Consider the following 27,922-nt stretch of genomic DNA (forward strand, 5'->3'; position numbering starts at 1 on the left):
TGGTAGGTACAAAACTGTACTTTATCACTGTAAAGAATACTTCTTACTGATAACATTGCTGTTTGTGCAGTTGTAACAGCTTTCATTGTTCACAAAATATTTACATTTTTTATCTTTTATACTTTTTAAGTTTGTTTTTCACAAAATGCTCTGGAATGTAAGATGTGTGTAGGCTGATAGAGGTGTGATATTCCACAGTGCACTGTTACATAATGCAAACGTCCAGTACAAGACTGTTAAATAATGCTGAAGTATAAGGAAGCAATTAATTGCAAAAATGCAAGACTCAGGTTGCGGACAAATAAGCAGATACTAGAATGGAAAATGCAATGGTTTACAGGTTCAAGTTTTAAAGTTATAGTAATACAAGGAAGAAGTATATCCAGAAAATCTGTCCTTGCACTGCTTCCAACACTACTAATGGCCAGACACAGCTCCTAAATGCTTTATTCGATGCATGGGTCCCCTGAAATTATCTACGGTATTATCCCAGTTGTTCTCACTAGGGGTAGTGTGCAGTTACCACCATGGCATAGGTAAGGTCAGTTTAACACCAAATGGGATAGGTTAATTTAAGCACCAAAAAGGAAATGGGGATAAGTTAATTTAAGCACCAAAAGGAAAATTGGTCAGGCTTAAAATGGCCCACAAGGACAGCTAGCCTTGTATTTATCCATGAAGCTGTACCATACTGGGTACTGTAGAAAATGAGCATTTCAATACAGGTAGGGATAGGATCGGTTTGGTATATAAATGGATGAAAAGCAATAATATCCGTAAAGTATGAGTGCTGTAGAGAGATGGAAGAAAGTGTACGAAGGAAGAAGTGTAGAGGAAAAGGAGTGTTCATAGACAAGTACTAGGCAGTTAGTCTGCAGACCTTAACAAGTCTAGCTTAAAATCCCTCTTCAGAAGTTCCCTACATCCTCAAGTAGGGCAAGACAAGTTAGACCAGTATAGAAGTTGAGGCTTCCCAGTTCTCTAGGTTCACCTTGAAGGGGTTCTTCTTCTTGATATGTAGTGAAAGTTTGTTCCAGAGCTGAGGGATACATTGGTATACAAGTCTATCATTAAAAACAGGTGAGCCAGTGGTAAAGTGGAGAATTACGAAGCAGCAACACCAAGCAAGAAAAAAAGTAATACTCCACGCCATCAAGCAGGCTTTAATAAAACGACAAAGCTTTCATATATAAACTATCCTTCGTCAGTAAGACACTGAAGGATGGTCTATATCTGAAAGCTTTGTTGTTTTATTAAAGCCTGTTTGACGGCGTGGAGTATTACTTTTTTCTTGCTTGGTGGTGTTACAAGTCTATCATGCCAGCATGCCTTACTTGCTATTAAGATTTACTTCTTATAACCACATATTTTAGGTACTGTTTGTTCTGGGAAGGAATAGGAGGTGAAAGAGGGTTAGATCTTTCAAGATTTTTGAGGTGACTGATCTTTGTAGTTATGCATCTGTGAGGTTTCCGAGTGATATGCTTAAATGAATACATGCCAAAAAGTTCACTGTATTCAATAAGGGTTGGATGAGATATAAGTAAAAGGGAAACAAGACTTTTTTGATCTAGTGGAGATGCCTTTAGAGATAAGATGAGCCATATAGAAGATTTTCCAAACTGCTGCAGAGGCATGATAGTCAAACGGTAAGGAATTTTCAACAAGATTGCATTGAAATATTGTCTCATTAAGATGGTGTGTTACCTGTACTGTATGTGAAAATTAATTTGAGACCATTGTCCTTGCATCAGTTGTTAACATGGTCTAACCCATGTTGAAGCAATTATGATGCAGTAAAAATCGAGTAACACCACCTAGGAGTTATCTGCAGACTTCATCATTGGCCAGGAATCCGAATGTTGGCTTGAAGATCTGAGAAATAGATGTCAAGTAGAAGGCCCAGCATATTGAGCCCTGTGGTACACCGCTTAGAGATTTTTGCTTTCAGAAGTGGCATTTGTGACTCCAACCTAATGGGTTCTAGTTCTATCAGAGAGCAAGTTAGCTATCCACTGTACAACATAAGGATTTATATTTAGATTTACAAGTCAATAATGCCTGCATGGGGAATAGTGATGTCCTTCAAGGTAGCATCTGCAGTCATAACAAATGGGTTGTCCTGTCGTCAGGCAGCCCTTCGGTCGGCCGAATTCCAAAGTCTGGGTCCGGCTTCGGCTGATGTCACATTTCACCCGACATCATCTCTGCTGGTCTTCGGGTATAAAGGCATCAGCCGACGCCATTTTCCTCAGTCTTTATTGCCGCGTGGCGCCCGAAGCAGAAGCTGTTCGCAAGTGCCAGTCGGTCAGATCCAGAGATTACTACTACCGAATACTACTTCGAAGACTTCTAAAAAGCTAAGTACCCCGTTGGGGACTCTTTCTTGCCTCAGCCGATGTCAGAAAAAGTCAATAACTGTTTAACTTGTGGGAAACAAATACCTCATAAAGATTTCCACTCTTACTGTCTGCCTTGCTTAGGCCCAAACCACGACGTAGCAGCCTGTTTGGCCTGTGCTTCCTTCAACCGACGAACGCTTAGGCGTCGGTCGGAGTTTGCTGAACAGTTTTTCGGCTCAGATTTTGCGTACATTATGCCGTCGGATCCTCCGACTTCCCAAATTGTTAAGAAACGCAAAGAAAAAGACCGACATTCGCGGTCCGCGGTTTCGGCCGAAACGAAGGTTAAGCAAGCAGCAGTGTCTCGGTTTCGGCGAAACCGAGAATACCGGTCAATCTTCAGCGAATCCATGACTACTACTGAGGCTCCTGCTACCTTAGTTGAATCGGCCTCAGAAGTTTTGCCTACTACTGTGGTTCCTAGTGATTTATCAGACACCATTCCTTTGGATGTCTCTACCCCAGCACGTGGTGCTGCTAGGCCTCCTGCAGCCATGTCTATTAAGGCCTTTGCCAGGGCTAAAGCAGCCAAAACTGTTAAATCAGTGCCTGTTAAGCCCCCCTCACACAGGCCCACTTCTAGTTCACAAATGCTTACTCTGGCAGAGGATTTAATATCCCTAATTAGGGGATCCCAATCTCACCCAGACAGGGCCTCTCAGCCACCAGAAAAGAGATCTAGAGCAGAGCCCCCCGAGCCAGTGTCCTCTGATGATTCTGCGGATGACTCAGACATTACAGACCAGCCAGAGGCTCCTTTGTCTACATATGAAGATTCCGATGCTGAAGAATCCATTCCCTCTGCCTCTCCGCCAGAGGAATTTTCCTTTGGGGAAACCTTACATGCCATGAGAGAACAATTCCAATGGCAGGGTCAAGATTTCTCAGATTCAAGAAAAAGGCTTAGGACTTTTCTGCACTTACCACAACATAGGCCCTTAGCTATACCTCCAGTACTGCCTGTTGTGGATGATGCATTTAATGATGTTTGCACTGCTCCTGATACTTTACCTCCAGCCCCTGCCAAACCAGATAGATTTTACAGGGTGCCAGACACTCATCACCACCTATACAAGGCCCCACTTGCAGATCCTGAGACTATATCCCAGGGGCCTAAGGCAGTAGCCTCGACCTCAGCAAAAAACCCTACTCCTTTTGAAAGGGAATCCAGGTCCTTAGAGAGAGATGGGGGAAAAAAGTTTACACCTCTGCTACTCTCTCAGCTAGATCTTTAAACTGTCAGTTTCATATGATCCAATACCAAGAGTTTATGCTTGATCAGTTAACTAAGAAGCTGTCCTCTGATGACTCCTTAGATAAGAAATATGTTTTAGAAATGGTGAATAACATCCAACAGGTTAGTAACCATTCTTTAAAATGTGGCTATGATGCACTGGAGGCTTCATTTAGATCAGCCATGACTGGCACAGTGATAAGAAGACATGCATGGTTGAAAGAACAGGTCTTGCTGGATCATGTTAAAGCTAAGCTGTTAGATGCTCCTATAGATAAGGCCAGTCTATTTGGTACACCTGCTCAGCAAGTAATGAAGAAAATGGAAGAAAAGGCAAAATCTGTACAAACAGTTAAGGATTTATTACAGGTTCAGCCCCCAAGGTTTAGCAGGAACTGGCCTGCCAAAAATTGGTCCTTTCCAGATTCCTCAAAATCTCAAAGAGGCAGGAATAGACGCTCTAGAGGCAGAAATCAATCCAGAGGAGGTGCCTACAGAGGACGACAGTGGCAAGGCAATAACCGAAGCACAGACACAACCACTGCCACTACAACAGGACAATCACAGTGACTTGGCTCTAACACCGCCTACCAGGGAGCAAATAGCAGCACCTTTAGGCGGAAAGTTAACCTTATTTTCAAAAGTTGGCACTGTATCACAAAAGACAAGTGGATTTTGCAAACCATAGACCAAGGCTACAGGTTCCACTTCCACACCTTACCAGTAAAAAGAGGAATGCCAAACCTACCTCCAAATCAAAAAACAGAAGCTCTAAAGCAGATAGCAGAATTAACAAAGATGAGAGCTGTGGAAAGAGTACCAATAACAGAACAGGGCAAAGGATTCTACTCCTGACTCTTCCTAGTACCAAGAAAAGAGAAAAGTTGGAGACCTATTCTCGACCTGTCCGTCTTAAACACATACATCATTGTCCCAAAATTCAAAATGCTGACCCTACAGCAACTTCTTCCCATGCTGGGCAAGGAGTGTTGGCTGGTAACTCTAGATCTCAAGGAGGCATACCTGCACGTCCCCATACGACCAAATTGCAGAAGATACCTCAGATTTCTTGCAGGATCAGAGCATTATCAATTCTCAGCATTGCCCTTTGGCTTATCTACTCGGCCCAGAGTATTTACAAAATGCTTGGCATCAGTAATCGCTCACTGCAGGCTACAGGGAATACAAATTTATCCATACCTGGACGACTGCCTGTTACAAGCGGACAACAAAAGCAAGCTGACAACAGATCTACAAAGAGTCATTTGCTTACTACAAGCCCTGGGATACACAGTCAATTTACAAAAGTCAAGACTGATACCATCCCAAACAAGAACATTCTTGGGTGCGGATTTGGACACAGTAAAACAAATGGCATTCCTAACTGCAGAAAAACAAAAACAACTCCCTCTTTACTTCTTGGCATTAACAAAGCAGAACAAACTAACAACAAGAAAAGTACTGCAGGCCTTGGGCTTCATGGCATCATGCATAATCTTGGTCCCACATGCCAGACTGCATATGAGAAAGCTACAGTGGTACCTAAAGAATTTATGGTCTCAACACAGGCACAGCTTAGAAACCGAAATCCCACTAATCCCATGCCTGAAACAGGAGTTCCTATGGTGGGCTCAAACATGCCAGTCAAACCCAGGCTTACCCTTCCACAACGTTCAAGCAAGCCAAACCATCACAACGGACGGCTCAGACCTAGGCTGGGGGGCGCACATGTTGGACAAATGCATACAAGGATTGTGGACTCAAGACCAGCTGCACCTGCACATAAACCAAAAAGAAATGCTGGCAGTAAAACTAGCAATACAGAAATTCAGACCATTCCTCAAAGAAGGCCATTTAATGATAAGGACAGACAACACCACAGTCATGTGGTACATCAACAAACAAGGAGGCACTCATTCATACCCCTATGCAGAATGACTCTGGACCTTTGGAATATGGCTCTGAGCTACAACATCCAGTTACAGGCAATGTTTGTGCCCGGAAAAGAAAACACCCTAGCAGACATGTTAAGCAGAACCACCTCGGATGCTCACGAATGGATGCTACACCCGGACATCTTCAAGGCCATCACAAAGAAATGGGGGATGCCACAAATAGACCTATTCGCATCCCCACTCAATCACCAGCTCAAAAAATTCTGCACAAGGACATGCCACCCACTTGCATGGAAGGTGGACTCTCTATCCTTCAGTTGGAAAGGCCTGACAGCATATGCATTTCCACCTCTTCCTTTGATGCACAAGGTACTACTGAAAATCAAAGAGGAACGTCCAAGGATAATCCTGATAGCACCAAATTGGCCAAGACAACACTGGTACCCATTGCTGAGGAGCATATCTCAGGGGAGAATGTGGTCAATACCCCTGATGCCTTTGATGTTAACTCAGAACAACTACAACATCATGCACACAAACCTAAAAACATTGCAACTGACTGCCTGGAACATCACATAGCAGCAACTAACCCAGACCTATCCCAAAGGGTTAAAGACATTATCCTTGAAGCCCGCAGACCTTCAACAAGAAGGAACTATGCAGGAAAATGGAAAAGGTTTGTCATTTGGAGTACTGAAAGAGGAAAAGATGTGTCAAACATAGATATTGCTAACATCCTGGAGTACTTGGCAGAGCTTCTACATACAGGCCTGTCTTATTCCTCCATCAAGATACATGCATCAGCTATTTCAGCAGAATACAGCTTCGATCCACCTGTCTTTTCAAGCATCCTCTACTCAGGCAGTTCCTCAGAGGGATCAAGAATGTAAAACCTCCTAGGAAACCACCATTACCAGCATGGGACTTGAACTTTGTGCTAGAAAAATTGACACTCCCTCCATTTGAACCAGCAGCAACAGCAGATCTTCAACACCTATCATGGAAAACTGCTTTCCTACTGGCAATTACTTCAGCAAGGAGGGTTTCGAACTACAGGCCTTAATGGCAGTACAACCCTTCCTAATCTTCCATCAAGATAGGGTCTCCATGAGAACTAATCCTACATTTATGCCTAAGGTGGTATCCAGAGTGTCTTTAAACCAGGCAATCCACCTACCTACCTTCTTCCCCAATCCACAGAACAGGGGGGAAAGACTGCTGCATACCTTGGATGTACATAGACAGTTACGCTACTACCTGGACAGAACCAAAGGTAACAGAAAAACTGACCAGCTTTTAGTAGCCTATGCAACAGGAAGGGAAGGAAAAGCAATTTCCAAACAGACAATCTCCAAATGGATAGGAAATTGCATAAGATTCTGTTACTCCTACCATGGAAAACCAATTCCACAGAACATAAGACCTCATTCTACAAGGGCTACAGCCACTACCACAGCTTTCTTACGAGGAGTGGCAACCAAGGACATTATTGAGGCAGCTACTTGGACCTCCGTGCATACATTTGCCAAACATTATAATTTACCTCTATACTCTAGATCCCGAGCAGGGTTTGCCACTGCTGTACTGCAAGGGATCCTAACTACACCATAATTTTTCTTCCTCCACCCCTAGTTGGCTATGGTATTCTACCCATTTGTTATGACTGCAGATGCTACCTTGAAGGACATAGTACAGTTTTGTACCTACCATAAATGTAGATGTCCGAACAGGTTAGCATCTGCAGTGAGGATTACCCACCCTCCTTCCCCTCTGTGGTACTCCTAGGGTATTTACCCTCCTATTAGCTAGCTGGGGGGGGAGTCTCTTATGGTGTATTTGTTTGTATATATGTACATACATGCTTATTTTTTGTGTTTGCCATCTACTTTCTTGGAAACATTGGCATTTATCCAAAATTTAGCTTTCCAAGAGGGCAACTGGCATCTGGGGCAAGAAACACTGAGGAAAATGGCGTCGGCTGATGCATTTATACCCGAAGACCAGCAGAGATGACGTCGGGTGAAGTGTGACATCAGCCGAAGCCAGACCCAGACTTTGGAATCCGGCCGACCGAAGGGCTGCCTGACGACAGGACAACCCATTTGTTATGACTGCAGATGCTAACCTGTTCGGACATCTACATTTATGGTAGGTACAAAACTGTACTTTTTAGGCCTTGGCTAGGTCTATATATGCTGTATGTACTGCATAACCACTGTTCACTGCTTTGGTTACCTTTTCAAAGAAATGAATGAGGTAAGAGGCAGGACCATTGACAAAGCCAAATTGATGTGGGTCCAGGGCCAAGAGGTTTTCAATGTGTAGAGTAATGAGTGGGATAATACACCCCACAGGTTTACATATGAGGCTGATGCGACTGAGTCTGTGTTTGAGCCACCATTGTGCTTCAGCATTACAGTGGCTGTTTTCCAGGCTTCAGGAGTGTAATTCATGGAAAGGCTAAGATTAAAGAGATTAAGTAGGGTTTCAAATGGGCCATATCTGGTACTGATAATTGGGTGACCTGCTGTATTCTCAGGACCTGTGAATGAGATGCTTTTAACTTGTGAGAGTGCTGAGAGAACTCATTCCATAGTAATTAGAGTGGTGACTGTGATAGTGGAATTGGTGTAGTTGTTATAACTATGGATTGAGTAAAACTTGCACTAAATTTTTCAGGTTGGATATTTGCTATTTTCCTTGGGGTCAGAATGTGGACTATTATTGTGGACTAGCTCTGAACATTGCCAGGTGTTCTTTCCTTTATGACATAGTTAAGGAAAGCTTCTTCCTCCACTTCAACTATATCCTTGTAGTTATTTTTGGTTTTAGTGGCCATCTTAATTCTTGCTCAGCTTTAGGTTTCCTAATGGTTCCTTTAAGTTTTTTTCTAGTTTGCTGTAGTATGCTGTTAAGGTAGGTAAAGTGAGACCTCTTACATTGATTAAACAATTTAATGTTAAGTTGTCAATCTCGCCTTCATTCTTGCTGGATGGGTTCGGAGCCGATCCTCGGCTCCGACTCGGCACTTGCTTTAGCTCGAGAACTCCTTTTACCAGCTCGAGGCAACCCTATATCCCATGATGCAAGGCGGAACTACCTCAGATCTCATTTGCTGCTTAGCGAAAGAGGTCTCCTTTGCCAGCTGAGGTAAGTTTTTTCTTAGTCAAGTAAGAAAAAGTGTAGTTAGGGGTTTATTTTCCCTGTTAGTGTTAGTGTAGTCTGTAATTAGTTACAGCCCACCCTATTCCCTATTTTTCAACCTTTTTATAAACTTTTTATAAGTTTTGTCTAAAGTAGTTTAGTCAGGCCTAGTCCTTTCTGTTATCCCTTCCTGTGTGCTTGTGTAAGGGATTAATTTGTGTGTTTGTTGGGACTGTTTGTGTTCTATCCTTCTAGGATGTCTAAAGAAGGCAAGGTCTCAGGCTTCAAGAAGTGTGACCAGTGCTGTCAGAAAATGTCTCTGACAGACGGTCACACTTCTTGTGTTATTGCCTGGGTTTTGCACCTGCAGGACTCCTGTGCTGTGTCATGCTTTTAGCCAGAGAGTCCTGCAGGAAAGGAGGAACAAACTAATCCTCCGAGGTTTACTTAAACCTGAAGGTTCTCCTCCTAAATCAGGGTCAGGAAAACCTCTTAAGCCACCGAAGGTTCAGGCTACAGTGTCCAAGCCTCCTCCGGTGGCTCCGGCTCCGTCGGGCGATATCGGCTCGGCTGGAGTCGATACTTCTTCTACTCGAGTAGTGGGTTCGGTGCTGGCGGCTCTGATACCCTGACTACTGTGGCCTTGTCGGCTCGCGGAGCCGACACTTTATCAGCATCGGGCGAGAAATCCTCGGCTCCATCTGAGTTCTAGGGACTTCGGCTCCGATGGCTTCGACCCGTAAGAGATCTCGGTCCCCCTCTATTATGAGTATCCATTCGGCTCCGGGATCTCCTCTTTTGTCGGAGCGGAGCCATCGGAGCCGATCTTCGAGATCTTCCAGGCTGTCTGACCACGACTTGGAGAGGGTGGTAAGCAGGCTGTTGAAGTCTCAGGCACTGGCCCAAATGCTCCATAGCCCGTCTCAACAGACTTCGGCTATAGCCCCAATTCTTGAACTTCCTCCTCCGACTCCACACCTGAGTTCAGAGCCGGAGCTTCTTGGGACAGCGACTGTTTCGATGCCTGAGCCGATACATCCTTCGGCTCTGTCGTCCTCGGCTCCGATCTCCTCCTTGAGACCTTCCTTGGAGGGATCCGGTCGTCGGGTTTCCACTGTCGGCTCGAGGGCTAGTGGCATCGGACCCTTGTCCGACCCGCTCTCCTCTCGGGCTTCGGCTTTGTAAGCTCGGCGCCGACATCGGCCTCGAGCCTTCTCTCTCCTTGGAGCCGACCATTCCTGTTTCTTGAGCGGGTGTGTTCCGGTCTCCCGGGGAGAGGAGCCTTTGAGGTGATGAGGAGTGTCCTGGCCTCTGAGCCTGGTCAACAGTCTATCCCTCTAGCTCCTCCCTCATCAGTGCCTGCAGATGCCTCTTGCCAGCCTCTTGCTCTCAGGCCCAGGGATCCATCGCCCCAGGTTTCCCCACTGGGAATTTCCTCCTCTTCCGAGGTTTCTCCTGACCCTGCAGGGGAACCCCTCGAAGAGGCGTAAGAGGAAACACAGACTCCCTGAGTCTACTACATCTGATACCGACTTAGATGAGTCTGAGGGTTCCCCACGGTCCCCCTCTGAGGATGTCTCCTTTTCAGACATCCTTGAGCTCCTCGAACAGAGGGGGAATTGGCCCTCCATTGACCCCTCCGAGGATGAGTCGGTATACCTGGAGGCTTTTGGATCCCGACCCTCCACCTCCTGGGTGTCTCCGCCTTCGACCCACTCATGCAGGTAGTGGCTCGAAGGCGTGAAGCTCCAGATTCTGTGGAACCTGTCCCCAGGAGACCATCCAAGTTCATTACAGCCCGTCGGATAAACAGTTCCTTTCCAAAGGTGTCTCTGTGGATGCTATGGTGGTGGCGGCGGCCACTAAGAAGGAACTGGCGGATCCTTCAGTACCTGTCCATCCTCCTAATAAGGATTCTAAGACCATGGACAGGTATGGAAAGCGGATGTTTTCTTCAGCGACCTTTGCTATGCGTTCGCTGAATTACCTTTGTCACTTCACCAGGCTTCAACGAGATATTCTCAAAGAACTGGGTGAAGTAGTCCAGGATCCTTCTGCTGCTGGGGCTCAGGAAAAGATTGCCTCACAGCTTGCTATCCTGAATTCCATATCTAACTCCTCTATGGCTCATATCTTATGCAGCCGATGGAGCGACAAGGGCCGCAGGCACAGGAGTTGCTCTTAGACGGCAAGCCTGGATGGGGCTGTGTTATTTTGCGGACCCCTTTAAGGCGTCCTTCACTAATACCCCCTTTGACGGTTCGGCTTTGTTCGGGCCTCAAGTGAAGGATACCTTGACCAGGTGTGAGCAGGACGGTAAGACTCTTTCTGCCGTTGGAGTCCAGTTTTCCACTCCTTCTAGACCATATCCCAAGGGTCAGAAAGGGGGGAAGATGTGGTTCCGTAAAGCCCAAGGAGCTACACCGGACACACGTGGTCAGTTTACCCCCAGAGGCAGAGGGGGTAACAATAATAGACGCCGCCCTAGAGCCAGGGGGGATTCTCAGAACCAGGGCAACAGGGAGTCTCTTCCTGAGAAGCCCTTTCAGCATCCCTGAGGTGTTGCCCGAATGTCCACCCTTGGAGGCAGTCGGGGGAAGGATTTCGCTGTACCCAGTAGCCTGGCAATCCCTATCTCAAGAGAGTTGGATACAGTCGATCATATCCGAGGGTTACAAAATCCCCTTCGAAAGGTTTCCTGTACCTCTACAATCCCTTCCAGACATCTCACCCGGTCAAAGGGATTTGGCAAAACAGGAGGTTTCAAAACTCCTAGAAAAAAGAGCCGTCCAGACAGTGCCGGCAGACCAAGTAGGATCCAGCGTCTACTCAAGATTCTTTTTGGTCCCCAAAAGGACGTGAGAGTGGAGACCAATATTAGACCTCAGCAATCTGAACAGATTTGTCAAAAAGGCAAGATTCCGGATGGTCACGCTTCAGTCCATTCTGCCCTTTCTGGGCAAGGACAACTGGATGTGCTCTATAGACCTTCAGGATGCGTACTATCACATAAAGATTCACAGGCTCCAGGAGGTTTCTCCGCTTTCGGCTAGGGACCAGTCATTACCAATTCAGAGCCCTGCCCTTTGGCCTCACTTCAGCCTCCAGAGTGTTTACCAAATGCATGGCAGTGGTCACAGCTCACCTGAGACGTCGAGGATTCCAGGTGTTTCCTTATTTGGACGACTGGCTCCTCTCCGCCACCACCAAGTGTCAGCTTCTTCAGTCCAGAGACTACACCCTACAGCTTTGCAAGAATCTGGGAATTTCAGTAAATTTTAAAATCTTCTCTGCTGCCTTGCCAATCTATCACCTTTATAGGCAGAGTTAAATCACAAAATGTTAGCCAGACTAACAGATCAAAGAATTCTGGACATCCAAAAATTTGTTCGGCTTCTGTTACAAAGCAAAAGATCAAAGCCAGGTTTGTCCTGAAAGTTCTAGGTCTAATGGCTGCGGCCATTGTTCTTCTACCACTGGCTCGCTTTCACATCGTCTCCTACAGTGGATGCTTTTCACACAGTGGTCATATCACGATCTTCCGATGAGACACGAGATCTTAGTGACACAGTCTTGCAGGGCTCATCTAGGCTGGTGGATATCCTCCTCTTCTTCATCAGGGCCGACCCTTTGTTCCCCTCCTCCAGTTGCCACAGTCACCACGGATGCCTCCCTGATCGGGTGGGGGCATTATCAGGGCAGGATGGTCCACGGACGTGGCAACCCATAGAATACCATCTGCACATAAATGTCCTGGAGATGAGAGCAGTGCTTTTAACGTTGCAAGCCCTCGGCGACTTTCTTCCCACGGGACTATTGCAGTACAGACGGACAACATGTCCGTGGTCTGGTACATCAACAAACAGGGCGGAACCAGGTCCTATCCCTTATGTCGAAGCTCTCAGACTTTGGCAATGGGCGATCTCTTCTCAGCGGTTTCTGATAGCAACGCACATCCCCGGCAGGTCCAACCTATTGGCGGACAGGCTAAGCAGATCTATTCTGATGCCTCACGAGTGGTCTCTCAATCAATCTGTAGTGGATCAGATTTTTCTGAAGTGGGGGACTCCTTGTTGCGATCTTTTGCTACCCTCAAAACAACAAGTGCCCAGACTATTTCACTCTATTTCCTTCCAGGCCAACCCCTGAGAGACTCTCTAACCCAGGATTGGCGGGGACTTCTTTATGCTTTTCCTCCTTTTCCATTGATTCCACAAGTCATTCAGAAAGCCACAGTTTTGAGAGCCAAATTGATCCTCATTGCTCCCTTTTGGCCTCGACAGATTTGGTTTCCGTCTCTGCATCGTCACCTTCTGGTGCAGCCCTGGCATCTGGACCCAGTTCGGATCTTTTGATCCACCAGTCGGGTCAGCAGCACCGGGCCGTTCATTCTCTCAACCTCACTGCTTGGTTGCTCCACTTCCTTCCCTAGCCAGGCTACCAATGATTTCTGACTCAGTCACAGACATTTTAGTGTCTTCTTTGAAGTCGTCCACTAGGACTATATATGCTAGCAAGTGGCGACGGTTTTCGATTTGGGCAAACTCCAGAAATATTGATCCTTTTACTGCTCCCGTACATTCTGTTTTAGATTTCCTAGCGGAGGTTTTTCATTCGGGATCCTCGTCATCTACAGTCAAAGTACAACTGGCTGCCATTTCCAAGTATCATATTGGCTTGCATGACAATAACATCATGTCTCATAGATTATGCAAGGCCTTTTTGAGAGGTGTTTTTCTCCTAAAACCACCTATAAAGCATCCTCCTCCGCAATGGGATCTAAACTTAATGTTAGCATCCTTGATACTACCTCCTTTCGAACCGTCTGCTTCATGTTCTTTGAAGTTATTGACATGGAAAACTATATTTTTACTGGCTGTCACTTCTGCTAGAAGGGTTTCCGAGATTCAAGCTCTCTGTATTCGTTCACCTTATTTGGTTTTTCATAAGGACAGGGTATCTAAGAACTAACCCTTCCTTTCTCCCCAAGGTTGTATCTCAAACCAATATTAACCAATCTATAGAATTACCAGTCTTTTCCCTAACTATTCTGACAGAGCTGAACAGAAATTGCATTTTTTGGATGTCCATCGTCAGCTCAGGTACTACTTGCATAGGACTAAACAAATCAGAAAATCGGACCAATTGTTTGTCTCTTATGCAGAAAACAGGTTAGGTCTTCCAGTTTCTAAAGTGACCTTATCCAGATGGTTGACTTCCACCATTTCCTATGTGTACTCTCTCAGAGGCAAACAACTACCTTCTAAGCCAAAAGCACACTCGACCAGGAGTCTATCCACTTCTGCAGCTTTTCAGGATAGACTTCCCATTTATACCATTTGTGCAGCAGCTACTTGGGCCATGCCTCATACCTTTGTTTCTCATTACAAGTTGGATTTGGCCTCCAGAGATGGGGCCAGTTTTGGTTCCACAGTTCTCAAGAGTCTGTTTCATTGAGCCACCCGGGATACAGGTGCTAGGGACGCGGTCCCATCCAGCAAGAATGAAGTAGATTGACAACTTAACATTTAGAAGTTATGTACCTACCATAACGTTCCATGTTAGTTGTCTTCTCTCGCCTTCTTTCTTAAGCCCTCCCTCCTTCCCCCTGGCCTGGACAGATCTTGAAGAGTTCCTATTAGTTTGTTTCCTCTGGATCTTTGTTATGAGGACTTCTTTTAGGAAACTTTGTTCCTATTTTGGTTAGGATAACCTTTAGCAGGGTAAGTTAGCTGCCAAACGAGATCTGAGGTAGTTCCGCCTTGCATCATGGGATATAGGGTTGCCTCGAGCTGGTAAAAGGAGTTCTCGAGCTAAAGCAAGTGCCGAGTCGGAGCCGAGGATCGGCTCCGAACCCATCCAGCAAGAAAGAAGGCGAGAGAAGACAACTAACATGGAACGTTATGGTAGGTACATAACTTCTAATTTCTCTTGTTACATGATTTACTTATACTGGTTATTGTTAGAGTGTAGTGGAGCATTATGAGAAGTATTTCTAACATTTGAAAAAAAAAAACAAGCTATTTAGTTTGTTTAAAAAAGGGAAGCACGTGTCACTGGATAAAACAAAGGTTAGCTAGTCATAGTACAAGAGCTTATCTTTGTGTTCATTATGTTTTGCTTTTTCTATTTACACGAGAGCAAAAGGATATGTTGTTCCAGATTTTTGGACATGTAGGTGAAGTACAGGGAGTCACCAGTTTGATTTAGTAACTGTTAGTAGCATTTTATCAGTAGTAGAAAGGGTTGTGGCAGGTGTATTTTTTGAAAGATTTGATTTAGACTTGGACAGATGTCCTTCAAGAATGCAACTGCAGTCATAACATATGGGTTGTCCTGCCTCAGGCAGCCCTCGGTCGGCCGGATTCCAAAGTCTGGGTCCGACGTCGGCTGATGTCGCATTTCTCTCCGACGTCAGAGCGGCTGGAGTACATAAGCATCAGCCGACGCCATTTTCTTCAGTCTTTCTTGCCGCGCGGTGCCTGAAGCAGAAGCAGTTCGCAAGTGCCGGTCGGTCAGCTCCTGTATTCTTCGATTCCGAAGTCATCAAAAAAGCTAAGTACCCCGTTGGGGACCTTTTCTTGCCTCAGCCAATGTCAGAAATTACTGAAAAAGTTAACAATTGTCTTTCTTGTGGTAAACAAATACCTCATAAGGATTTCCAGTCTTACTGTCTTCCTTGCCTTGGCCCAGACCACGACGTCTCGGCATGTGTAGCCTCTGCTCGCTTCAACAAGCGCACTCTCAGGCGCCGGGCGGAGTTCGCTGAAGATTTTTTTCGGCGAAGAATTTGCTTATACAATGCCGTCGGAACTTCCGACGCAAACTCCCCAAACGAAAAGACCGGGACCGACATCCTCGGCCCGTCTACCACCGACTCCACGCCAAAACCTACCGCGAGTGTTCCCCTGAGACGGTTATTCCACGATTCCGGATATTACTCCGCCAGTTATTGATTTTCCTCCGGATACCGAAACCGAGGAAATGCCGAGACCATTGCTGTAGATAAGGTCACTCCTGCGTGGAGCTGCCAGGCCTCCTATGGCCATGTCTATTAAGGCCTACACTAGGGCTAAGGCAGCCAACAAGACCAAGCATCTTACTGCTAAAGCCTTACCTCAGCCTACTCCAGAGACACAAATTATGACTATGGCTGCTGACTTAATTTCTATGATTAGAGGTTCACAGGCCCATCCTGAGAGAGGATCTCAGCCTCCTTCTGATAAAAGGCCCGGGTTGAACCCTCTGACCCTATTCCTTCAGATGAAGATTCTGAGGACTCTGTCCACTCTGATGGCCAGGAAGAGCTCTTCCAGACCTATGAGGACTCGGATGCAGAGGATTCCATCCCTCAGCCTCCCTCTTGAGGATATTTCTTTGGGGAAGTTCTGCATACCATGAGGGAACATTTCAAGTGGCAAGGCCAGGAATATTCTGATTCCAGAAAGCTTCAACTTTCCTTAAAAGCCCCAGCACAGGCCCTTAGCTATTCCTCCTGTGCTTGATGTTTTGGATGATTTATATTCTGACTCTAGTGTTACCCCTGATTCTCTTCCTCCTGCTCCAGCCAAGCCAGACAGGTATTACAGGGTCCCAGAAACACATTCCCATTTATTCAGGGCCCATACTGCTGATTTGGAAACTATTTCTCAGGGACCTAAAGGTGTTTCAGCTTCCACCTCTAAATCCTTTGCCCTCCAACAGGGAAGCTAGGTCATTAGAGAGATGGGGTAAAAAGGTTTACACCTCCACTACTTTATCTATGAGAGCTTTGAATTGCCTTTTTCATATGTTACAATATCAGGATTTCCTGTTAGAAGATTTACAGAAAACATTGGCCTCTCCTGATCCTTTAGACAGGAAGTCTTTGCAGGAAGCTGTACATAACTCTCAGCAAGTAAGCAATCACTTCCTGCAGTGTGGATATGATGCACTGGAAGCTTCATGTAGGGCAGCTATGACAGGGGCAGTCATTCGTAGACATGCATGGTTAAAAGATCAACCTCTACCAGATCATGTAAAGGCAAAGCTTCTGGATGCACCTTTGGAAAAGAACAAGCTTTTTGGTGCTAATGCTAAGGATGTGTTACAAAGTCCATCGAGGAAAAAGCAAAATCAGTTCAGACGGTGAAAGATTTCCTCCAGGTTCAACCCCCAGATTCAGTAGGAATTGGCCTTCAAAAAACTGGTCCTTTCCTAATCCTGAAAAATTTCAAAGGGGTAAAAACAGACGTGGCCGAGGAAGAGCAAACCAAAGAAGTGACACAGGGGTTTCACCTGCCCCACAGCCACAATCTCAATGACTTTCCTCTACTTCTGCCTACCAGGGAACAAATAGAAGCTACCTTGGGTGGGAAATTATCTCTGTTTGCAGACAATTGGCACAGATTGACAAAGGACAAATGGATTTTGGACATTATAGACCGAGGTTACAGGTTCCATTTTCATACCTTACCAAGAAAACAAGGCATGCCAAACCTACCACAAAACCAGAGGGCAGAGGCTATCAAGCAAATCTCTGCTGACTCGGATGAAAGCAATAGAAAGAGTTCCACAACAAGAACAAGGACAGGGGTTTTACTCAAGACTGTTCCTTGTTCCAAGAAAAGAATCTCAATGGAGACCAATACTGGATTTGTCCGCATTAAACACCTTTCTCATAGTACCAAAGTTCAAAATGCTGACTCTACAGCAACTCCTTCCCATGCTGGGCAAGGGGTCTTGGCTGATTACTCTGGACCTCAAGGAGGCATACCTGCATGTCCCTATCAGACACAGCTGCAGAAGATACCTCAGATTTCTTGCAGGGCCAGAGCATTATCAATTCTCAGCATTGCCATTTGGCTTCTCTACTGCGCCCAGAGTATTCACAAAATGCCTGGCTTCAGTAATTGCTCATTGCAGGCTCCAGGGGATCCAAATTTACCTGTACCTGGACGACTGCCTCATACAAGCGGACGACAAATTGATGTTGACAAAAACTTGGACTATGTCATACGATTACTTCAAGCTCTGGGATACACAGTCAACTTCCAAAAGTCAAGACTTCAGCCATCCCAGCAAATAATCTTCTTAGGAGCCAAATTAGACACAGCCTCTAAAATGGCTTACCTAACAGAAGACAAGCAAGAGAAGTTAACTCATTATTTCAAAGGTTTGGCAAAACTTACCCAGATGACTGCAAGGAGATTCCTACAGGCCCTGGGTTACATGGCATCTTGCATTCTCCTGGTTCCATTAGCAAGACTACACATGAGAAAGCTTCAATGGTACCTAAAAAGCCTATGGTCTCAGCACAGCAACAACTTGGAGACAACCATACCACTCATTCCATGCCTACAAAAGGAATTCCTATGGTGGGCCTCGGTAAGCTGGGCAAACACAGGTATGTCATTCAAAAAACCACAGATAACACAGACCATGACCACAGACGCCTCAGACCTTGGATGGGGGGCGCACATGGAAGGCAGGTGTATACAAGGACAATGGTCTCCAAAGGAAACACATCTGCATATAAACCAAAAGGAAATGCTGGCAGTAATGCATGCCATCGAGGCCTTTCAACACCAACTTCAGCAAGGCCATTTACTGATACGGGCAGACAACACCACTGTGATGTGGCATATAAACAAGCAAGGGGGCACCCATTCTTACCCCCTTTGCAGACTGACAATGCATCTTTGGGGAAAATCACTGAGCCTAAACATTCAGTTACAATCCCAGTTTGTTCCAGGCAAAGACAATGTGCTGGCGGACAGCCTAAGCAGGAATTTCACAGATCCACACGAGTGGAGGTTACATCCGAAGATCTTCACACAGCTCACTTCGACATGGGGCAGGCCAGAAGTAGACCTGTTTGCCTCTCACCTCAACCATCATCTACAAAAATTCTGCTCAAGGACATACCATCCACAAGCTTGGAAAATAGATGCTCTCTCATTCAACTGGAACTTCCTAAAAATCTATGCATTCCCACCTCTGCCACTGATGACCTCAGTATTACTAAAGATCAAAGCAGAGAGACCCAAGGGGATCCTAATAGCTCCGGACTGGCCAAGACAACACTGGTATCCACAGAGACAGGGTTTCATTAAGGACCAACCCTACTTTTATGCCAAAGGTGGTATCTAGGGTTTCTTTAAATCAAGCTATTCATCTGCCTGCTTTCTTCCCCAATCCTGAGAATAAGGGGGAAAGACTGTTACATACCCTGGACATTCACAGACAACTTCGATACTACCTGGACAGAACCAAGACCAGTAGGAAGTCTGAACAACTTTTTGTAGCTTACGCCCCTGCAGTCCAAGGAAAAGCAATTTCAAAACAGACTATTTCAAAATGGATTGGACATTGCATCAGATTCTGTTATTCCTTTCATGGAAAGACTGTTCCAGCCAATGTCAGACCACATTCCACCAGAGCTACAGCCACCTCTACAGCATTCTTAAGAGGGGTGCCTACTAAGGACATTCTAGAAGCTGCTACATGGAGCTCCGTGCATACATTCTCCAAACACTACAATCTCCCTCTGTACTCCAGATACAGAGCAGGCTTTGCTTCGGCAGTCCTGCAGGGTTTGATTGCCACACCATCTTTTTCCTAGAGCATTCCTCCTCCCCCAGCTAAGCTATGGTATTCTACCCATGTTATGACTGCAGTTGCATTCTTGAAGGACATAGTACAGTTTTCTACCTACCGTAAATGTAGATGTCCAATAGATATGCAACTGCAGTCGGATTTTCCCTCCCTCCATACCCCTCTATGCCTAGGGTCCACTCCTATCCCTGTTTCTCTTAGCTGGGGATATCTGTTATGGTGTATCTGTTTATTGCTCATTTATTTGTCTGGAATCCTGTTTTTGTCTTTCAATTTGATTACAGCCTTCCTTGGAGGGCACCTGGCATCTGGGGCAAGAAACACTGAAGAAAATGGCGTCGGCTGATGCTTATGTACTCCAGCCGCTCTGACGTCGGAGAGAAATGCGACATCAGCCGACATCGGACCCAGACTTTGGAATCCGGCCGACCGAGGGCTGCCTGAGGCAGGACAACCCATATGTTATTATTGCAGTTGCATATCTATCGGACATCTACATTTATGGTAGGTACAAAACTGTACTTTGTCTATTTTTTGTATATACATTTATGGTTGCTGAGTAGTGGGATGAAGTTAAGTGGTATTTAAGTTCAATCCAGTTTAGTTTTTAAGAGCCAGACATTGGGATTTGTGAGAGAGGTTAGCTGCAGATTTTGCTCGTTTGTTGCAGCATTACAACAGGAGATTAGGTTGATTAGTATACAAGTATGGGAGATATGTAGATGAGGGTTTGTATAAGGAAGCTAAAGGCGATGTTTTTTTTTTCTGATTTTGTTTGTCAGATATGGTTTGACCCTTGAAACAAACAAGTTAGATTAATTAAATTAAGGGTAAGAAATCACCCATGAGACAGCCTTCTCATATAAACTTGTGAAGCTATCCTAAGCTCTGTTTAGTAGACACCTTTAAAATAGTGTAATTACTTCATCACTGGGAGACTGCAATTGTGTGGGTGTGCATCTGTTCATGTGTAGGTATTGCATTCAGCATAAAATCTGTTATCCACTGTACAGGCCAAAGATTTAGTGCATTTTTATAATAACAAAGGCTGTGATTCATACTAGAATATGCTCAACACTAAGTATCAGTGTTTGTCATATGGTGGTCATGACTTTTTCTTCAGTCTTTCTTGCCACACTGTGCCCGAAGCAGAAGCAGTTCGCAAGTGCCGGTCGGCCGACACCTGAGATTTTCAAATCAAATTTCAGTCCGAAGTCTTCAATAAAGCTAAGTACCCCATTGGGGAACCTTTTCTTGCCTCAGTCCGATGTCAGAAAAAGTTAACAATTCCATTTCTTGTGGGAAGCAAATACCTCATAAGGACTTCCATTCTTATTGTATTCCTTGCCTAGGCCCAGACCACGACATCACAGGTTGTCGGTTTTGTGCTAGGTTTAATAAACAAACTATCAAATGCCGTTTTGACTTCGCATGACATTACTTTGGTAGGAAATTTAATTTAATTATATCATGCCGTCGGAGCAGCAGACGACCGGCATGCATAAAAAAGGCAAGGATAAGGACAGGCAGCCAGACTCCGAGGCCTCTGCTGGGCCTGTCGCCGGTTCTCCGGTTTTCAGTGAGGCACCTACGCAGCCCCTGACGACCGCAGAATTGGAACCCCAGACAGCTGCGGATTCTCAAGTGAAGTGTACTAGGCCGTCGCAGCCATCCTCATTAGGCCCTTCCGACACCGGAGCAGAAGGAGATTCCGGTGCAGTAGAAACACCTTCGGTTGCAGAAGGTGTCTTTAGACCGACTACACTCACCATTAAATCTTATGCTAAGCTTAAAACTCCAAAAAAGACTGTACATCAGTCTACGGTTCATGGCCCCATGCCTAAGAAACAGATGCTTAAGATGGCTGAAGATTTGATTACCTTAATCGGGGGTTCCCATCCCCCTCCAGATAAAAGACCAAGACAAGAGGAGGATTATGCTTCCTCTGACCAGGTTTCTATTTCCTCATATTCTTCTGAGGAACAGGATTACACTTTTCCCCCTTATGAAGACTCTGATGCTAAAGACTCTATTCCCTCAGCAACTCCCCCTGAAGACTACTCCTTTGGGGAAACTTTACATACCATGAGGGAACATTTCCACTGGGAAGGCCAGGACTACTCTGATTCTAAGAAAAGGCTCCGAGAGTTCCTTTGACTACCCCAGCACAGACCACTTGCTATCCCTCCAGTTTTAGACATTGTGGATGATGTTTACTTGGAGTCTAGTATAAATCCAGACTCTCTACCTCCTGCTCCAGCCAAACCAGACAGGTACTACAGAGTACCTGACTCACACAAATTCCTTTATAAAAGCCCTGTGGCTAACCCAGAAACAATTTCCCAGGGTCCCAAAGGGGCTAAAGCTTCTATGGCTAAAAATCCTGTGCTCTCTGAAAGGGATTCCAGAGCCCTAGATAGATGGGGAAAGAAGATATACACCTCAGCTACTCTGGCTATGAGAGCTTTAAATTGTCAGTTTCACATGCTAAAATATCAGCCATTCCTAATGTCTCAATTAAAACAAAAAATGAGCACACATTCTGAACAGTCTGAATTCAAGGAAATGCAGGATCTGTTGCATGCAGCTGAACAGGTGGGCAAACATACTTTACAATGTGGATTTGATTTATTGGAAGCTTCCTGTAGAGCAACTGTTACTGGGTCTGTCATACGTAGACATGTTTGGTTAAAAGAACAAGCCCTACCTAATCATGTTAAGGCAAAATTATTGGATGCACCTTTACAGCAGGATGTATTATTTGGTGTCAAAGCAGAAGAGGTTTTAAAGAAAATGGAGGATAAGGCAAAGTCTATGCAGATGGTCAAGGATTTTTTGCAGGTACAACCCCCCTCGTTTCAGCAGAAATTGGCCAACAAAAAACTGGTCCTTTCCAGCTTCTGACAGATCACAGAGAGGCAAATACAGATGCTCAAGGGGCAGAGGTCAGTCACAAGGCCCTTACAAACCTCGCCAATGGGGTACTGCTACCCAGAAAGGAGGAGAAGACAGGCCCCAAGCTAGCAGAAGACAAACACAATGACTCAATCCTCAAACTACCAAGCAAATCTCTCTTGGCAGCTCCCTTGGGAGGAAAATTAGCACTTTTTGCAGACAACTGGCACATCATCACAAAAGACAAATGGGTCCTAAACATTGTCTCACAAGGATACAGATTCCACTTTCATACCTTGCCAAGGATAAAAGGAATGCCAAACCTGCCACCAAATCAGAGGGCAGAGGCACAAAAACAAATTACTGCTCTCATGGACATGAGAGCCATTCAACGGGTACCTACACAGGAGCAAGGACAAGTATTTTACTCAAGACTCTTTCTAGTCCCAGGAAAAGACAAAGCATGGAGACCCATTCTGGATCTTTCAATTCTGAACACCTATCTACAAGTACCAAAATTCAAGATGCTAACACTACAGCAGCTTCTTCCCATGTTGGGCAAGAATGCTTGGCTAGTAACATTGGACCTCAAGGAGGCATACCTGCATGTCCCTATCAGACAAAATTGCAGAAGATACCTCCGCTTCATTGTAGGTTCAACCCATTATCAATTCTCTGTACTGCTCTTTGGCTTATCTACTGCACCCAGGGTCTTCACAAAATGCCTAGCACCAGTAATTGCATACTGCAGACAAAGAGGAATTCAAATATACCCATACTTGGACGACTGCCTTATTCAAGCAGAAAGCAAGGACATTCTATTAAAGCATCTGGCATTTGTCAAACACCTTCTAAGTTGCCTAGGGTACACAGTAAACGAAAAGAAATCAAAACTAGTGCCCTCACAAAACATAATATTCCTGGGTGCCAGCTTGAATACAACGGCCCAGATGGCTTATCTTATGCCAGACAAGCAACAACAGCTGACTCAATACTTCAAAATAATGACAACAAAGACCCAACTCCCTGCAAGAAAAATTCTGCAGGCCTTGGGATTCATGGCATCTTGCATACTACTAATACCATTTGCAAAACTGCATATGAGGAAATTACAATGGTACCTGAATAGCGTATGGACTCAGCACAGCCACAGCTTGGAAACAATGATACCACTCATTCCCTGCCTTCAACAGGAGTTTCTATGGTGGGCACAGGCATGTCACCTCAACAAGGGTCAGCCTTTCACCTTACCCACAGCCAGGCAAACTATGACAGCAGATGCATCGGACTATGCCTGGGGTGCACACATGGCAGGACATTGCATTCAGGGCAAATGGACTACAGATCAAAGGCATCTGCATATCAATCAAAAAGAAATGCTAGCAGTACAGAATGCCCTAACAGCTTTCAAGGACCTCTTACACCCAGGACAACTAATAATAAAGACAGACAATATTACAGTAATGTGGTACATAAACAAGCAAGGGGGCACACATTCCTACCCTCTATGCAGGCAAGCAATGACCTTGTGGAACACAGCACTGTTTTACCAGGTTCAATTACAAGCACAATTCCTGCTAGGAAAGAAAAACACATTGGCAGACGACCTAAGCAGAAACATCATGGATCCCCACGAGTGGAAACTAGATCCACAAGTATTTGCAATGATAACTCAAAAATGGGGACACCCAGACATAGATCTGTTTGCCAACCCCCAAAACTACCAACTTCAAAAATTTTGCACAAGGACATTCTATCCACAAGCTTGGAAAGTGGACACCCTCTCATTCAGTTGGAAAACATTAACAGTGTATGCCTTTCCTCCACTGCCTCTTCTAGCAAAGGTACTGCTGAAAGTCAGATTAGAGAGGCCACAAATGATACTCATTGCACCAGACTGGCCACGCCAGCACTGGTATCCAATTCTAAGGAACATGGCCCACGGCCCACCATGGATTATACCACAGATTCCTCACCTGCTCACCCAGCGAGACAGTCAGATTCTACACAGCCAGCTCAAGACTTTAAACCTGGCTGCATGGCAAATTACCTAAACAACCAGCCAACACCTCTATCCGAAGCTGTTATGGATGTCATTCTGGAGGCCAGGAGGCCCAACACCAGGAAACCTATTCAGACAAATGGAAAAGATTTTGCACCTGGAACCAGGCTAAAGGCCAAAGTCCCCTTGATCCAAACATTCCTCAGATTCTACAATATTTAACTCATCTATTAAGAACCACGCCTCAGCAATTTCAGCTCATTACAACACGGATCCTCCTTTATTTTCACATCCACTACTAAGACAGTACCTCAGAGGGGCTAAGAACATAAGACTGCCCAGGAGAGCACCAACACCTACTCGGGATCTCAACTTTGTTCTGGAAAAGCTTACACTGCCGCCCTTTGAACCAGCTTTTTCAGCTGATTTAAAATTTCTTTCCTGGAAAACTGCCCTGCTACTAGCAATAACTTCAGCTAGAAGAGTCTCAGAACTACAGGCACTAATGGCAGTGGAGCCTTTCCTCATTTTTCATCAAGACAGAGTCTCTCTACGAACTAACCCTTCCTTTATGCCAAAGGTGGTATCCAGTGTGGCCCTAAACCAAACAATTCATTTGCCCACCTTTTTCCCAAATCCCCAGAACAAAGGAGAAAGACTCCTGCACTCTTTGGACATTCACAGGCAATTTACGTTACTACTTGGATAAAACTAAGGCTTACAGAAAATCTGACCAGCTCTTTGTAGCCTATGCTGCAGGATCACAAGGAAAAGCTATCTCAAAACAGACCATTTCAAAATGGATAGGACATTGCATACGTTTCTGCTACACGCATCATAGGAAACAGGTACCTGCTAACATTAGGTCCCACTCCACCAGGGCTACAGCTACATCAGCAGCCTTTCTCAGGGGGGGTGCCAACCAAGGATATTCTGGAAGCTGCAACTTGGAGTTCAGTGCACACCTTCACCAAACACTATCACTTACCTCTATATTCTAAGACTAGAGCTTGTTTTGCCACTGCAGTTTTGCAGGGCCTATTAGCTTCCTCTAACCCTGTTTAACTCCACCACCCATCCTTAGCTTTGGGATTCAACCCAAGTGTGATGACTGCAGCAGGGTAACACGATGAACATAGTACAGTTTTGTACCCACCATAAATGTAGATGTTAGAGTGTTCACCTTGCTGCAGTCCAGGTTACCCTCCCTCCATCCCCTCTGAACTAGCTGGACTTATCTATCCCACTCTATCCTACACAACCTCTGTGGTGTATTTGCTTGTGCCTGAAGGTATTGTTTTATTTTTATATGTATTTTTTTATATAGCTATGTATATATTTTGCCTACCTATTGGGGGCACCTGACATCTGGGGCAAGAAAAACTGAAGAAAATGGCGTCTGATGCCTGTTATATACCCCTGGCGCACTGACGTCAGGGAAGAAGCGACAGCAACCGACACCGGACCAAGACTTTGGAACTCAGGCCGACTGCGGGACCGCCTGATGGCAGGATAACCAAGTGTGATGACTGCAGCAGGGTGAACACTCGAACATCTACATTTATGGTAGGTACAAAACTGTACTTTTTTTGTACTGTTAATGTTGTTTTTAATGTTGTTCTGTAGTCATTGTTTATTTTTTTTATGTCTTCATCTCATTGCTCTTGAGAGAGCCTGGGTTAAGACTGGAAAGAACGTTGTGGCAATCCCTTGTTCCTGCTTAACAAATATTTAAGTAAATAAATAAAAGCGAAATGTCCTTGGTTTCCTTAACCCTTTTCTTTCCTTACTGTCTCTAATGGGCCTTTTTGAGATGGTTCCTTGGCCTACCTTGACAAGGCAAATAATTCTAAGATGTTTAAATTTAACCTCCCTACAGTATGCAGTTACTGACCCTGGTTTGATTGCCTGTTAATGATTAAGATGCAGAAGTGTTGTCATAGTTCTGGCAAGTAAATCATTTTTATACAAAAAATAGGATCAAACTGTGAACCGTGTTTGTAGTTGAAGCTTAAAAGTCCTCTGTAACCACAACTTCTGGGACTTCAGTCTTTGAGGTGTTATGACCTTTATATTTAAATCATTAACATTTATTATGTAGTTGCATTAGAACTTTGCTGAACTCATGAACATCAGTCATGATAACTCTTATTTGCATAGGTTGCAGTTCATTCTTGAATTCTTAAACTGAAGTAATGTACTGACAAGTGCTGTAGAACAACTGAGTTGTTAGATTTTATGTTAAGATTTTTATATTGCTTCCTTTTAGAAATCACATATATAAATCACACTCTTATTTGAGAACCTATGGACTTCTGTAAGGAAAGATACGGCACAATTTTTGATTTTATTCTGAATATTTATATCATACTTATATTCACTCTGTACTGATCTATTACTTGTTTTACATTCTGTAGATTTTCCTCAGAACTGTGATCCCCCTAACATTCCACTAGTTGCTCAGGAATTAATGAAAAATATGATACAACAGTTTGCAATGGAGTACATTGCTAAAAGCAGTCAGATGGAAGAGACTAGTACAGAATCGTCTGCAAAACCAGACAGACTTTGCAATGGTTTTCAGGGTAATCATACCGAAAAGACCTCTTTGCGAGAACAAGATGGACCTCTAGACCTCACTGTGACTAGAACCCAACAACATCGTGCTGTGCAAGGTATGATTTCCTATGACTGTTTTTGGTTTATCATCCAAAAAATTTGTGTGGGATCCATAAAGATTACATGAGATGTACACAATGTGTAAAATTTCTGAGTGAATAAACAACTAAAGCACTTTGGTAGTGCTCTCTTTGAATAAAGAAGGATTGCCTCAAGGGATAGATATTGTGTGCACCTTGTAACCTTTCTGAATCCCCCTCCCCATTAATGTGTTTAACCTTCACTTTTTTGCATTTTGTCCTTTCTTGACATACAGCCTTTAAAAGTCAACTAATTAATTAAAACATTTCAGGTTACACAAGTGACCATCAAGCTGACTTTCAGGGGTTCACAGCTATGTTGAGTGTTTGTTTGAGGAGTTTTATCAATCCTTTTTGATATCTTGAAGTTTATTAGCATTATCCAAGTGCTACTAAACAAGATCAGTGGCATCTGTGAAGTAAGGTGTTAGAACTGTTTTGCCTGTCTCTTGATACTTTGACAGCCAGTGGCTAGGAAGAGTCATGCCCTTGCTAGATATGCCTCACACTGACTGCATATATTGTAGCACTTCCTGTAGTACTCGTTCAGCTCTAGGTAATGTCGAGTCTTGTTTTCAGGAAACTCACAGTAGTTAAGTTATAACCACTGGGCCAGTGTCTGTTCCCAGAAAGAAATAAGAAAAGCAGCATCTTATTTCCTTGCCTGTAAGCACCAGTGCATGTTTCAAACTAAAATGTACAATGTTAAGTTGTCAATCTCGCCTTCATTCTTGCTTGATGGGTTCGGAGCCGATCCTCGGCACTTGCTAAGCTCGAGAGTCACTTTTACCAGCTCGAGGCAGCCCCATATCCCATGATGCAAGGCGGTAAGTACCCAGATCTCGTTTGCCGCTTCGCTGATGAGGTCCTCCTTTTGCCAGCTCCTGGTAAGTGATTTAGATATTACTGTTTTTGCCCCTTTTTCATCTTAAAACTTTATTTTTAACGTTTTTAGTTAGATTAAGTCCCTTTCTGACTAGAAAATCCCTCACTCCTTTATATTTTTAGTCAGGCCTTCTCCCCTCCCACCCCCCCCCCCCCTTGTTAGGGTGTGT

The 27,922-nt window shown here is 44.7% G+C and overlaps 1 protein-coding gene across 1 annotated transcript in view; it reads left to right on the top strand.

Annotated features, from left to right (window-relative positions):
* The window catches only part of LOC122794056 (ligand-dependent nuclear receptor corepressor-like protein), a 1,533,107-nt gene that overhangs the window by 1,053,953 nt on the left and 451,232 nt on the right, over positions 1-27,922 (top strand). The window contains exon 3 of the mRNA XM_044062184.1: positions 26,586-26,843. Coding sequence (XP_043918119.1) covers positions 26,586-26,843 — 258 coding nt within the window. The remainder of the gene's footprint in view (positions 1-26,585; positions 26,844-27,922) is intronic.

Source organism: Protopterus annectens, chromosome 2.part1, assembly GCF_019279795.1.
Source record: "Protopterus annectens isolate FY-2018-M chromosome 2.part1, PAN1.0, whole genome shotgun sequence".
Classification (NCBI taxonomy): Eukaryota; Metazoa; Chordata; order Ceratodontiformes; family Protopteridae; genus Protopterus; species Protopterus annectens.